At 41.8% G+C, this 13,818-nt stretch overlaps 2 protein-coding genes across 4 annotated transcripts; one reads left to right on the top strand and one right to left on the bottom strand.

Annotated features, from left to right (window-relative positions):
• Positions 1-3: 3 nt before the first annotated feature.
• On the bottom strand, positions 4-5,524 carry trpt1 (tRNA phosphotransferase 1). 2 transcript variants are annotated; one of them, XM_063496258.1, is made up of 8 exons: positions 5,415-5,524; positions 4,818-4,930; positions 4,541-4,622; positions 2,256-2,425; positions 1,148-1,325; positions 1,016-1,072; positions 813-923; positions 4-710 (listed from the first exon to the last, which is right to left on the bottom strand). In XM_063496258.1, exons 2-8 carry the CDS (start codon positions 4,887-4,889, stop codon positions 688-690), a joined length of 693 nt encoding a protein of 230 aa, XP_063352328.1. In that variant the 5' UTR covers positions 4,890-4,930; positions 5,415-5,524; the 3' UTR covers positions 4-687. The 2 variants fall into 2 exon arrangements, with proteins under 2 accessions (XP_063352328.1, XP_063352321.1); XM_063496251.1 differs by lacking the exon at positions 5,415-5,524 and having other exon boundaries at positions 4,818-5,050.
• On the top strand, positions 5,140-13,801 carry zbtb3 (zinc finger and BTB domain containing 3). Of its 2 annotated transcripts, none has more exons than XM_063496214.1 (4): positions 5,140-5,209; positions 5,515-5,669; positions 6,482-7,308; positions 7,626-13,801. In XM_063496214.1, exons 2-4 carry the CDS (start codon positions 5,583-5,585, stop codon positions 8,689-8,691), a joined length of 1,980 nt encoding a protein of 659 aa, XP_063352284.1. In that variant the 5' UTR covers positions 5,140-5,209; positions 5,515-5,582; the 3' UTR covers positions 8,692-13,801. The 2 variants fall into 2 exon arrangements, with proteins under 2 accessions (XP_063352284.1, XP_063352274.1); XM_063496204.1 differs by having other exon boundaries at positions 7,623-13,801.
• Positions 13,802-13,818: the final 17 nt, after the last annotated feature.

Here is a 13,818-nt window from a genome sequence, read left to right as displayed (position 1 = left end):
CAGTGTTACTTAAACTTTTTATTAGAAATTAATGTTACAGGTAATGATATGACTGAGAAATATAAGATAAATGACAATAAAAATATTCACCACATAAAACATTTACTAAAATAAATAGAGCTGTATACTTTTCATTATCTCTTGTTTTCCCTCCTTATGGCTGTGACATATTTTGGCAATTTCTTACACAGGAAGCCTCAAACAAGTTATCTTCCCTTACACACTGTGCGTGTCGGTCCATATCTTACTGGAAACTGCAGTCCGTTAAACCTCAATGTCTGCATCCTCTCATTTCCCATGCTTAGCCACGTGACTAACCACATGCACAATACGCTTTATTTAAAGATCTGTCAGTTAAAATATCCTGGTAGTCATTGGTACAATGCTTTATTTAGCATGAAGTGGGGAAAACAAGGCCTCTGTATTTTTAAGTTTGTTGAATTGTCATATAAAAATAAGGATGAACCTTCTGTCCTGTTCACTTTCAATAATGAATCAACAGTTTAAAGTTTACCAATCAGGTGCCACTTTGGGAGATTTCTGAATATACACTTCTGTTGCTGATAAATCGATGCTGCTGGAAAACAAGTGTTGCCAGGGGAACTGGGATAAGCATCAACCAACCGTCGGATGCTAACATGGTCAGGTGAGTGCGGTAATGACCAATGACAGGACAGCACTCTGCTGTTACTGCAGTGGCAGGATGCTCCCTGGAACACAGCAAAAGAGAGCTCAGTGAACAAGGAAATAGTGAACCCAAATCCATGTAAGCATAAAATCTAAACTTTTATTTCTGTATAAGTTTTTCTTACTTGAAGGTCTCAGTCTTAGAGCTCGGCTGAAGTATTTAGGTTGAATTTTACCCTCAGCATCACCTGCAGTCAACAGCACATCATTCTCAGACCAGAAGAACTTGATACCATCTGTAGAGACACATAAAACTAGTAGCATTGGTTTCTACACATATAGAGTAAAGGTAGATAATTGGACAGCAGCAATCGGGGTTTAATCTTACCAGCCAGTGCTTTGGGGACATCAATAAATACAGCTAGATCACAATCTGTCCTCATGCCTGGTGGGGAAAAAAATAACCCTGTAGTACAAACCTCCTGACAAGCTTCTCTCCATCAAACTCACACGAGCATACCACTGATGATGCCGTCCTCCCCTGGCAAGCCTCGTGCCAGATGGATGTGTGTCCTCTTCATGCGGCTCAGGCCCTGCTGCTGGATGGAGCTCCAGTTTCTGAGGTAGGAGCCATGAACAGCCTCAGCAGGGCAGTCTGGAGAACCAGCCATGAGCGGTTTCAGCTCCAGATCCACAACCTGACCGTGGAAACACAGCCAGGATTGGCACAGATTTACAAAGCCGCCTTAAATCTGGTAAAGAAAGGCATTCTGGTTACTATTGCTTTGTTTTAGTAATTAGTCAGTTGATTAGTATCGGGGAAAATAGTGAGAGAAATTATTAAACTCAAGCCCAGTGAGAGTTTGACTGATCCCACACTCAGCTGAAATGTCAGCAACAAATGGCAGTGTCAAAAATTTAAAAGTAAGATGAATTTATATGCAACATAGCCTCCAAGATATTCCCCATTGTTATTGGGCCTAAACCTAAAATCAAATGCAAACGCTCGTGCAGGGTTTTTCCAGCATCAGTGGGGCATTTGGGAAGGCCTGACTACACATATAATCATTATCAGTCTGCACACATTAAAGACAGCTACTCTGTGTATCCGTGTATTTTCCTGTAATTTAAGATTGTTAAAAATGTAATTTTGGGATTAATTCTAAGACACTGATACGCTGATATTCCAAAGACTCTATTTACATTGATTTATTACATTATTTGGGATAAATTGGAGTTTGTTTTACCATGTTGTAGGACTTCTTCCATGACAAGAATGCAAGGAAATAGAGTAACTTCTTCAAAATAGTCTTTGACTCACTAACACTCTCCCACACATACACATCTACAGTATATAAGCCACAAATTGGGTATTTGACTAAAGCAAAGTCTGCATTTTTTGAGTTGCTTTTTAGTTTTATGTCCAAAAAGTATATAAATCACATTTTCATCATATTTTTCTAATCATTTGCTGATCAGCAAGAACAAACAAACAAACTGAATATTTACTGAATTCAGCATCTAGCTAGGGGATAATGCAATATAGCCAATGTGCTGACAACAGCAAGTATAAGCTTCTCAGAGTTTACAGGTGTTGACATGTCTTAAAATTTTGTAACTCTCATTACCTGTACTGAATGACCCTGATTGGCCCGAATCTGCAGCCGGCCATTCTCTGGGTGGGTACAAAGCTTAAAGCGCTGCTTGTCATTTGTGGCCACAACTCTCTCAACATCTTCCAACGAGTACGAGTGGAACTGCGGGTGAGCCAGGAGATCCTCCACAAACAGGAAGCCGTCTATATGTGAAGAGAGCTGTTATGACTATGGTCAAATTTCCCCTGTGGATGTTACAGCCCTGTGAGCAACAAGTTGTTTGTTTGAGGCACTGATCCAATTTGGCAGCATTGTCTCTACAAATAATCCCAAAACAGCAAAAGGATGTTAAAAAGTTCAATATTAAAATTAATAAAAATAAAAATAAATCTAAGGTCTGCATCTGCTATCAAAATTATGACAACATCATTAAATGGGATCTGTCCATAGGTGAAATTTGTTGTATGGACATCAGAAATATGTATCAACCACTTTTCTAATTGCTTAAAATTGTTCACACTACTTATTTCATATTGAATGCATAAGTCTTTTTGGTGTAACTGAAGTTTTTTACCCTTCTTGTTGTTTACATCAAGCAACGTGATTGTGATTAAGACAACTCTAGGTATTTCACCAGTGAGCATTTTCTAAGGATGCATTCCGGCATCACATGTAGACAAAACACAATGAATCAAATTTATGAATGATAATAATCAGAGGTTCCTCTAGTTAGTTGGTACTAATCTCTGTGCGTCCTCAGACTTTCCCAATGCATAGTTTGTACATGCCTAAAGGAAAACATTATGCTCCTAGGCTCTGATCCTAGGAACATAAGAAAGGGCTACAAGCACAAGCTCCATAGAGGCAGAAATCTAGCACAGCTGATAAAGACCAAAGTTGAAGACTGTGCAAAGGTGCTCCAGAGACACTCCAGCACATAGTAGAAAAAGGTAAGATGGCACCTGGGACAATATACACCAAGAGAAACAACCAAGTGGCTGGGATAGTATACAGGAACATCTGTTCCACATATGGACTAGAAATCCCCAAGTCCTCATGGCAAACACTGCTGAAGGTGCTTGAAAATGGCAGGGCTAAGGCCCTGTGGGACTTCAAGTTCCAGACAGACAAGCAGCTGCTGGCCAACCAAACAGACATAGTGTTGGCTGACAAGGAGCAGAACACCGCAGCTGTGATAGATGTGGCAATCCCAGCGGACAGCAAAGAAGGAACACAAGAAAACAGAAGTACCAACAACAACTGGAGGAGATGCGGAATGTCCAAAGTGATCCCAGCAGTAAAAGGAGCAACAACCCTGAAACTCGACGAGCAGACCAGCAGATTTCAGGCACAACTTTAGTGTAAGTGCTTTTCTGTCTAACATTCACACACATTCATACTCTGATGCATCAGTGGATGAATGGGCCTTAGCAAGATACACATTGGGAACAACCAGGGATCAAACTACCAAACTTCTGATTAACAGATACACTAACGTCCTTATACACTAATTACCGGAACTGAGCAATGGCTGTAGCTCAATGTATAATACTGTACCAGCTGACCCTGCTCTGAGTCAGAGCTCCAAATTGTCTTGTTTAAAGCAGCTTCTTAATGTTAAGGAAACCAAATTTATGTTGGTTTACAGAAATCACCCTCAGATCTCAGATAATATTGGTATGCATATCCAGCAGGAGACTTTGTTTAGAAAGTATTATACTACAAATACCTGGGTGAATGATATAATTTTTCTTTAAAGGTCATAATGGGTACTCAGTAAAATGTTTATACTGGGTTTTATTTATTTTAAACTGCCCATCTTAATTTTGCTGTTAGGTAAACATATGTACAGGCTACGTTCTTAAATGTCCTTTATAATGGTGACATTAATTACATGCAGGTTATCTCTATGTATCAGGGTCCTTTATGTTTTCAGTACACATCACTTGTCTTAGCCCTTAATAGTGGTGATTTAGGGCTTTTAATGATTTCTTTGAACTGCAGAATGATTATAGTATGATTATACTGCCCATGTGGACAAGCTAAATGACTTCTGGAGAAAAGCTTTATGCTTAAATGAGACAAAGACTGAGCTAACTGACCACAATCACGAGGTATTTGTGGAGGTGTAAGTGTGAGGCTGGTTTTGATGCTCATTATAAGTGTTTGTGAACTTCCTGTGTGTAATTGCAGGTAATAATATGAAAATTTGCTACATTTTCAAATGAAAACTCCTTTAGAGTCCTTGCTAAATTTACATCCCTACCAGTCTACCCTGCATTATCTGTGTTACCTAGATCTGACTGTAAGCAGCTCACCTGTACCCATTTGCAGACCCATCTGGCTGGCTCCATGGCGAAGTGCATAAGACATGGATTTAGAGAGACGGACATCTCTGTCCTGGTAGTGGAAAAGGCATCACTTTCAGTAACATACACACACACTGAAATTCAGTTCTAATTATAGCTGTGGTTTAAATATAGAACCTAGACTTTACCATGCCAAAACCCTCATACTGCCTGCCATACAGCTAATACTATGAGATATTAAAAAGACGGGAAATTATCCCAATTGAATGGGTCAACAAACTCTCACCTCTCCACCGCGGTGTCCTCTCCTTCCTCTTCCTCTTTTGCCTCTTCCTCCCCCTCCTTTGGCACTGTCCATGAACGCACAGGCAGCTCAGCTTTTCAGACCTCGTTTTGCAGCTGTTGTATGATAAATTTCACTGGTTTTAATTCTGCGAAACGTTGCATAGGATAATATTTGTTGTCAGTGCATTGCGCGTAGCGTTTTGGCTTGCTCTCGCTTCCTGTGTGTTCCCGTTCTCCGCTTGCAGGTGGCACTGTGACGGGCAGTGCTCCGGTAATTCGGCACCACAGAGGAAAAGCGGGTTTTTATTCTTTTCTTTTTCTTTTTTTTTTTTCTTTTTTTGTCCTGGAGGAAAACATCACTCAGACAGACAGCTGTTGTCTGAGTGGCTGCAGGTAAGAAAATGTTCAGGACACCCACCAAAAACAATGACGCACTCAAGAATAGAAACGATAGTTTCCGTCCGTGGTAAATAAGAACCTATCTGGTAAATAGCGGGCTCTAAAGTAGGGACTGTCCGGATACTCCTGGTGCTGGAACTGAACACAGAACCTGAGCTAACTTGGCTAACTAATGCTAGCATCGTTGAGCTTGGGTTACCTGATTTTCTCGTTGGGCAGCAGGGGGGGATTTCTGAAAAGTGTACGCTTTCAGTCGTGCTTCTTCTTCTCCTGTTTGTGTGAAACGTCCCATGTTACAGATTGAGCTCGTGGATGAAGAGATCTGCCAGCGGAACGAAGAATTCGAGCAGGTCACCATGGAAACCTAATGTTAGCAACGTTAAAGCTGGACGGCTGTTTAAAGTCTTACCTGCCATTAAACAGCGCTGAAAGACGGAAACACGAAGAGTTTGCCGTGAGTCTTTTATGTTATCTCTCTCTCTCTCGATATATGGTGATAGCCACTTTAACTTTTTGCTCCAAATAATCAATTTCCAATTTTAAAAATAGCTTCTCTCTTTTTTATTTATAGCCGTAGCCATTTATTTACTGGTAAAATGATTTAAAAAAATATATAACTGTATAAATCTTGCACTAGCAATTCTGAACTCGGCATTATCCAGTGTCTGTTCTGGAAAAGTAATGTATCTTGGTGCAAAATTAGATGTGACATGTCATTATTCAACAGTTATCGTTTATATGGAACAGTGTCAGAAAACATATAATATATTTTGTTAGTAAGTGTAAGTAATTAGGAAATGTTTGTGTTGTATTTAGCTGTAGTGTCCCCCTATGATTTCTCTACAGGTAGTCTTATAAAATATTATTAGATGTTTATCTAAGCATTAACATTAATTTATCTAAAGAGTACTTTTAAAAAAATCACACTGTTACTGTTTCACCCTAGTCACTCAGAGAAAATAAGTTAATTAACTAATTTAGGTTATTGTGCTTTATTTTGTGCATAGGTAACATGTTGTCTCCCTATAAAACAGACATGTCATAAATGTTTTATTACACACTGTGATAACTATAATTTGTTTCCAGCGTTGAGGACATTTTAAACATTTTCCAGTGCACAATATTTACCTACAGTTATCCCACAAGAACAGATTCTTTTTTTGTATAATTGTGCTTTGCTTTACTGTATTGTGATTCAGTATAGTTTCATACAGAAGCTTTCACTTGTAGGGGTTAAACGCATCTCTCCCTGTCTCTTTTGCTCAGGTGATGGAGTTTCCTCAGCATTCCCAGCAGCTGCTGTCCGCCCTGCGGTCTCAGCGCCAGCGGGGCTTCCTCTGTGACTGCACCGTCCTGGTGGGCTCATCCCGTTTCCTGGCTCACCGGGCTGTTTTGGCCTCCTGCTCGCCATTCTTCCATATGTTCTACTCAGACTCTCCAGGAGCAAACAGCACCAGCAGCTCTGTCACGCTCGACAGTGACATTGTCACATCAGCTGCATTTGGCTTGCTCTTGGACTTTGTCTATGAAGGAGTGCTGCAGCTTGAAGAGTCACCTCCAGTGGAGGATGTATTGGCAGCTGCAAGCTTTCTACACATGAATGAGGTGGTAAGAGTTTGCAAGAGGCGGCTGCAGAGACGAGGGCCTCTGGCTGAGGCAGACAGCACACGCTCTGAAGAGAGTGCTGGTTCGAGGAAGGAAATAGAGACACGGAGGGAGGATGGGGGTGACCGTGGAGCAGAGCCCATGGTGGCCATGGCATCAGATCACTCAAATCCAGTCACCATAGCTGCACCACTGTTATCAGCATCCATGGTGGCAGAGAGGAGCCATGTGGAGACTGTGAAGTCTGAACAAAGGACTGGTGGGGGGTCATCAGAGGCACGAGTTCAGACTCCTTTGAGCCCCGATCTCGCCGATACCACCCAGCCAGGCATGGATGGCCCTCCCCTGCCCCCAGGTGGAGAGCTGGTGCAAGGCTTCATCACAGGCCAGTCTGCCCCTGCTCCTGGAGGTCACATCAGGATGGGGGCTGTGCATCAGGGAGAAGGCACAGCACTCTGTAGTCCTTGTAGCACCACTGAGACATGCAGGTAGATAAATTGTTGCTTTACAGACAGAAAATAAGGGAAAACAAGAACATTTCAATTGCAGCATACATTACTTAATTCTGTACTATAATTATTTAGTGTTGTCTTAAATTCAGTTTCATAATCAGATGTTTTTAAGGGTGTAAGGACATATATATATCTATATATAAACAACAGGATAAGTAAAGTAAAATCTGATTTCAATACAGCCTTCATTGAGAGGACTTACGATTATTATTTAGATTAAACCATAAGAAATTGAACATTCTTATTTCTTGTTATTAAAAGGCTTTGTATCTTCCTTTTTATTTTTTCAGCAGTAACCAGCAGCCTTCCTCCTCATCCTCTTCTTCTCTGGTCCCAGTGAGCCAGGCTGCTGGTCGCTCACTGGTTGCTCTTCCCCAGTCAGAATCCAGTGCACATCCTGATGAACCGCAACTCCCACGCAATGGCTCTTTAGGGGAACCCTCAGTGACTGATGACAGAAGTACATTAGGCAAAGGACAGCAGATGGTTATGTTGATCCAAGCATCAGCTCTGACCTCACATTTACAATTAAGCGCACCAAAAACGCTGTCCCTGCGTGCGCCTCCACAGATCCGAATTCAGAGTGCCATATCGCTCCAAACCCAGAGCTCAGAATCCCTCGCTGCTGCTCCTCCTCCTCAGAGACAAATGCTTAAAGTACCTGAGGGGGGCACTGGAGCTTCATCTAATACTAAAAATCACCCTCTAATGGGGACAGATAGGAGAGGCAATGATGGAGAGAATGTGAAAGTCAAAGTGGAGGCCATTGTTATATCAGATGAAGAGCTGGAGGATGAGAAAGAGGAAAGCAGAGAGAGAGAACCCGTGATGGAAGTTGATGATGACTTTGAAGATGACATCCAGGAAGAAGATCTGAACAGCCCTCAGTTTCTCTCTTCTCACCCACAGGGCTTCTTACAATTGACCTCCCAAACAAATGATTACTCCTTCCCCCTCTCTCCCTCCTCCTCCTCCTCTGGGGCTGGACCTTCCTCCCAGGATGCTTCCTCCTTCACTGCATCCCTCATTCCTCCATCCACATCTCAGCAGCACTCTGACCCTGTTGCATACTTCCAGGAGCTCCAGGACTCTGTAGGAAACTTTGTAGAGGACGTACCAACGTGTGGTGTCTGTGGAAAAACTTTCTCGTGCACCTACACCCTGAGACGCCACGCCATTGTGCACACACGGGAGCGGCCGTATGAGTGTCGCTACTGCTACCGAAGCTACACACAATCGGGCGATCTGTACCGACACATTCGCAAAGCGCATGACCACACGCTGCCAGCCAAACGCAGCAAAGCAGACACAGAGTCCTCTCTGCCAGCGCAGCCACCACCACCTCCACCTCTTAGCTAACACAGACACCTTTCGCTTCCACAACAAAATGTACAGTATGTACATTTTCTCAAAGACTCCATACTGTTTGGTATGTAATCTGGACCAACCACCTTTCCTATCTTTATTCTCTTCATAGCTGCCTTCACTTCCTCCTTACTAATCCTCTGCATTTCCTGATTCACTATCTTTTGTCTGTCCTCTTCTCTGATTTTTTAATTTATCAGCTCCTTAAAGTACTCCTTCCATCTGCTCACCACACGTTTCATTCATCAGTATGTTTCCATCTCTCTTTGTCCTTAATCACTCTAAAGCTGAGTTTATGGTCCAACAAAGAGAGCGTGTTTGCTGTCCGCAGTTTCGGGGTTGCCCGTATACCTGCAGAGAGCTCCGTTGTCATATGGAGGCAGTGTACAAAGTATGTGGTGCAACCGGTCTGTGAGCCACTTTTGCTTGTGCTGTTGTTGATCCGTCAGCATACATACAGCATATATAACATACAAAAGAGCTGAAGTGAAGCAGAGTGTTAAAACAGTAAAAAGTTGTCAACTGCAGCCACTGCCTGTTCTGTATTTTTCACCCCGAATTTAAAGTACGCAGACAAACACATTTTTGGGACCATAAATTACGCTTAGCCTGCTGCACATATTTTCCAGTCTCCAATCGTCCAATCAATCTCTATCTAGCTAATTATTTCTTCAATTTACGAACTTTTGTTTCAGGTAATCCTAGACGTATAACCTGTTTTGCCCCAGAAGGTTGGTTCTGTTCATCTGGATGTAGCATTTTCAATGGGAGAATCGTTTCATCACTCACCCAATATCGTTTTCAGTCTCAGCTGACTGCAGGTTTCCCCAACCTTATAAACAGTACATTGTACATTGCACAATAACAGAACAAGCTCACTGAATGAACAATGGGTTGTGAGGTTGGTTCCTTGATCATTAATATGCAAATTGTCCTGACCATTGATCAAAGACCACTGATCAATGGCCATGAGTACTGTTCACAGAGAGTTGGGGAATGGCTGCAATCACAGCATTGTAAGATCGCGAAAGATGTACCGTTGGCCCCCTCCTCGATTCAGAGATGGTCTTTCCCTTTTCACCTAAATGGCCTTCTTGACTCTGCGCTCAAACCAGTGTTTCTCCCTGTCCAGGATGTGTACATCCTCATCATTGAAAGAGTGTCCACTGGCCTGTAGGTGTAAATAGACTGTGGAGTCCTGGCCTGAGAAGTTAGCACTTATGTGTTGTGCCATCCACTACATTATATTATATTACTCTGTTTATGTAGGGGGACCCTATCCTTAGGATGGACCAATTTTTGATGCAGCATGTTTTTGGGGTTTAAAAGCCACAGAGACTCAGTGTTTAGAAAAAATGCGTCTCAACTATTGTGATACTCCTCACATATAAGGCATCACTACGGGTTTTCGCTTAGGCAGCAGATGTCCTTCTCTCCTGGATCGGCTGGAGCTTTCTTTAGGTGCCTTCCCAGTTTTAGCAAATGTCCAGCTGGGATAACCACATTTACCTTGGGCCTTCTTGACGTGATGTTCTTCTGCTTCCCTGGCACTGTGTCGGTGTCTGTGTTGAAGCGTCCTGATGACACTAAGTTTGTTCTCCAGTGAGAGTCAAATCTTAAATACTCATCTGTATGCGTAGGTTTATGGTACACATTAACTTTTAAATGTCCCCCATTACTGATGGAAATCTCACAGTCTAAGAAGGCTAACCTGTCAGTTTTCGTATCCTCCCTGGTGAACTCCATAATGACATCCCTCACCTTATCAACAAAATCCAAGGTGTTCTAGATGCGGTGTTCAGAGCTGCCTACCAATGGGTGAGTTGATCATACAGACAATTGGTCTTAAAGGTGCACTTTGTTTATGTGTCTTCGGTAAACCATACAGACTTGGTGTTGATTTCCCTATAGCTTGTCATATGAGGTCCGGTCAATAGCGTTGTCTTGTTCTAACTGCTTCAGACAATCTACCACCCTCTACCTGTAGCCACTTCCTGGGTCTCGTTTGAGGGGTTCATAAGTATTTTTGTCACTGAGCAGTGACAGCATGTTCTCATGATAGTCTTTCTGGTTTAGCAAGACCGTGCACCTACCCTTGTCTGCCGGAAGGATGATAATGTTATTGTCATTACTAAGTGATGTGAGTGCCTTCCTCTCCTCCATCCTGATGTTAGATGCTGGGGGCTTTGCATTGCTGAGACAGGCTGGAACTCTGTAGTTGTTCTGCTTCCAGGTCTGCAATGTTGTTGTTTCGAATTGCTGTTTCTGTGGCTGTGATCAGTTCCACTAGTGGGATTTGTCTTGGCGTCACAGCAAAGTTCAACCCTTTTGCAGGGATGTTTTTCTCTGGTTGGGTGAGTTGTCTGTCAGACAAATTTTTCACCCACTTGTCCACATCCTCGTTGTGGAATTCTTCTCTCTTCTGGCTGCCGGGGACACTCTCTGTATTTTGCTGTTGTTTCTGACGCACAACAAGTAAGTCAAACTTCCTTTGTTGTCTGGTCTTAGACTTCTCATGCTGTGCTAGACGAGCCTTCTTAGTGAATTCAAGCACCTTTTTAAGAGTATTCTCATCTAGAAGCATTGTAAGTCAGCTGAGACTGAAGAAGTCACTTGGATGAGTGACAAAACGTTTCTCCCATTGAAAACCCTACGTCCAGATCAACATTTTGGGATTTACTTACCTGGATGATTGAGCATGCATCAAGACCTAACCTGTTTTGGATTCTTTTTTTTAACACGCATTGCCCAAATCAGTTCTTACCTCTGCAGTTGCCTGTCTAACTTGCATTCATACTTGATTCTGCTTACTTATTCTATATTAATAGAGTTAAAATTGAAATCAGATGGTTAAAAGTTCTCTAAAGCACCCTTTTAAACTTACCACACAGTTACCTCTGTATGTCTCACGCGTTAACTCGAACAGTAAAGCTCAGTTTACCCACTGGCCAGTGGTGGAAATTACGACCCGACACTGGCCAAATGTCTGTAAATTTATGAAGTGGTGTGTAAATTTGAACAATGCACAAGCCACTGTTGCGGGTTTAAATTTAAACAGAAAAAAACATTTGATTTGCACTACTGACATTCCGCGGGCAGCAATGCGCCTGAGTTGCTGCTAGTCTGCTGTAAATGCCATTATGTGATCTGAGCAGGTACTAAAATGTGACGTTGTCGGACGGGTTGGTCGGTAGCGTCACTCAATGAGTCACGAGAGCGTCGCGTTCGCAAACATTGAAACCACCATTTTTGAAACCCAGCAGCAGGGGAAATGGCTACAAAAACAACTCTATGGTCCCCGAGTCTGACGAAAAGCCACAGACCGAGCAGCAGGTATATTCTTGCCTCAACGTCCACCTTTTTTTGTAGTGTTCATGTCGCATATTAATAAAGTTGCAGGGTTTTCTGATGCATTGCTGTGATGACAACCACGCAGGTTAGGTAGTACTGATTTGTAATGGAAAACCAGTCGATCTGAGTTGAGTCCCATGGCGAATCAATCCGAGTAGGTACTAATGGAAAAGGGGGATCTAGAAGAGGGAGGAAAAATCGATCAGTAACATTTGCAATGTGGCGTTATATTTCTGGAGTAAATACACAGTAAATACACAGTAAGCACACATGTTTAACAAGGCAAATGTTACACACAAAAAAGAAAAATTGTGGCTGGTTAAATGTTTGAGTGGCCGAGACAAAATTTCCCACCCCTGCCACTGACTGACTTTTAAATCTCTCACTTTAAAAACGCTCCACAGATACTCCAACTTTCCTTTCTGGAAATTTGATCCCAGTCTTACCCACACATACTGGTATTTCTTTCATTCACAAATCTAATCTGTTTAATGTTCACTGTTGTCTGCTGGAGCCCTGAAACAGATTTGATAGCTGTACTATTGTGTACTCTTTGTAATATTAAGTGACACTTTGCACCCAAGTTTGTAATTTTAAATATCTTCATCATTGTTGCATCAAAGATGTATGTTTGTTAAAATTATCAGAAGAGATGAAAAAGATGTCTAAAAATATTAGTCATGTGACATGCTATACCACTTATGCTTTAACTCAAAACAAACACAAAGGTTTTATTTTTTTATTTGTTAAATTTGTATGACTGCTCTTTCAGTGCCAGAAACAGTTGATTTTTGTGCCATTTTATAGCAACTAATGTGAGCTCGAACTGTTTTGAAGTCACTTTGTCAATACCTGCCTTGTTTCTTTCTCTTGTTTTCATTTCCTTCCTCTTTGTCTCCAATGCAGTAAGTGTCAAATGAGGAACATAAAGTAACTGACCCAGAAATACTGAAGTTGCATCTGAAAATAATGGAAATGGATAAAGGTGTTAAATTAACTTTTTTATTTCCAGTGACCTGCACAGGATTGGATTTTACATTGTAGTTTACTGCAAGTTATGCCCTCAGCTCTGTGCATGTCCGGTCGTAACTTCTGCGTCTTATCACCACACATTTCAGACTTTGTTTGACATTGTTCATCAGATACAATCAAATGTTGTCAAGGAAACAAAACCCTGAACGCTCCTGGCCAACATTTCTTGATTAGCTAACAGGTTGATTAATTCTCATACCAGTTTTACTTCTGTAATTTGACAGAACAGCATAGAGTCTCAAGTGCTTGAAAAGAAGGCAGCTGGACTTCTTTATGTTCTTCTTGCCTCTCATCCAAGAGGCTTCATCAGCTGTCTGAGACAGCTGATTGACTGTCTTAGTGGGGACTGTATCCTTGGAGGTGGACCTGAGGGTCATTTACGCATTTGCAATGAATAGTTTTCAAGCACTTGAAACTACCATGACTGAGAACCACCACAGTATCGACACACTTGAACACATGCAGTTTTCTGCCTTCTGTTTAAACTTTAAGTTGAACACTCTTTCATTCTGCACCACCTTAAGTGTATTTGTATGACAGCTGCTGTGTGTCGTTATTACCATACCGTTATCATATCATAATTGCAGTTAATACATATTAGAGGGTTTTATAGTAGCCAGTCTACAGAATCTAAATGTGCCCTTGTGAATAAACAGTGTTGAGTAGAACGTGCCACATGAACATGGTAATTTTTTCAGTGAATAAAACATTGCACACTTTGGTCAGTGACTTTTATTT

Source organism: Pelmatolapia mariae, linkage group LG2 (assembly GCF_036321145.2).
Source record: "Pelmatolapia mariae isolate MD_Pm_ZW linkage group LG2, Pm_UMD_F_2, whole genome shotgun sequence".
NCBI classification, from domain to species: domain Eukaryota; kingdom Metazoa; phylum Chordata; class Actinopteri; order Cichliformes; family Cichlidae; genus Pelmatolapia; species Pelmatolapia mariae.
Note: the sequence above shows the minus strand (reverse complement) of the source record. Positions and strands in the feature narration are given on the sequence as shown.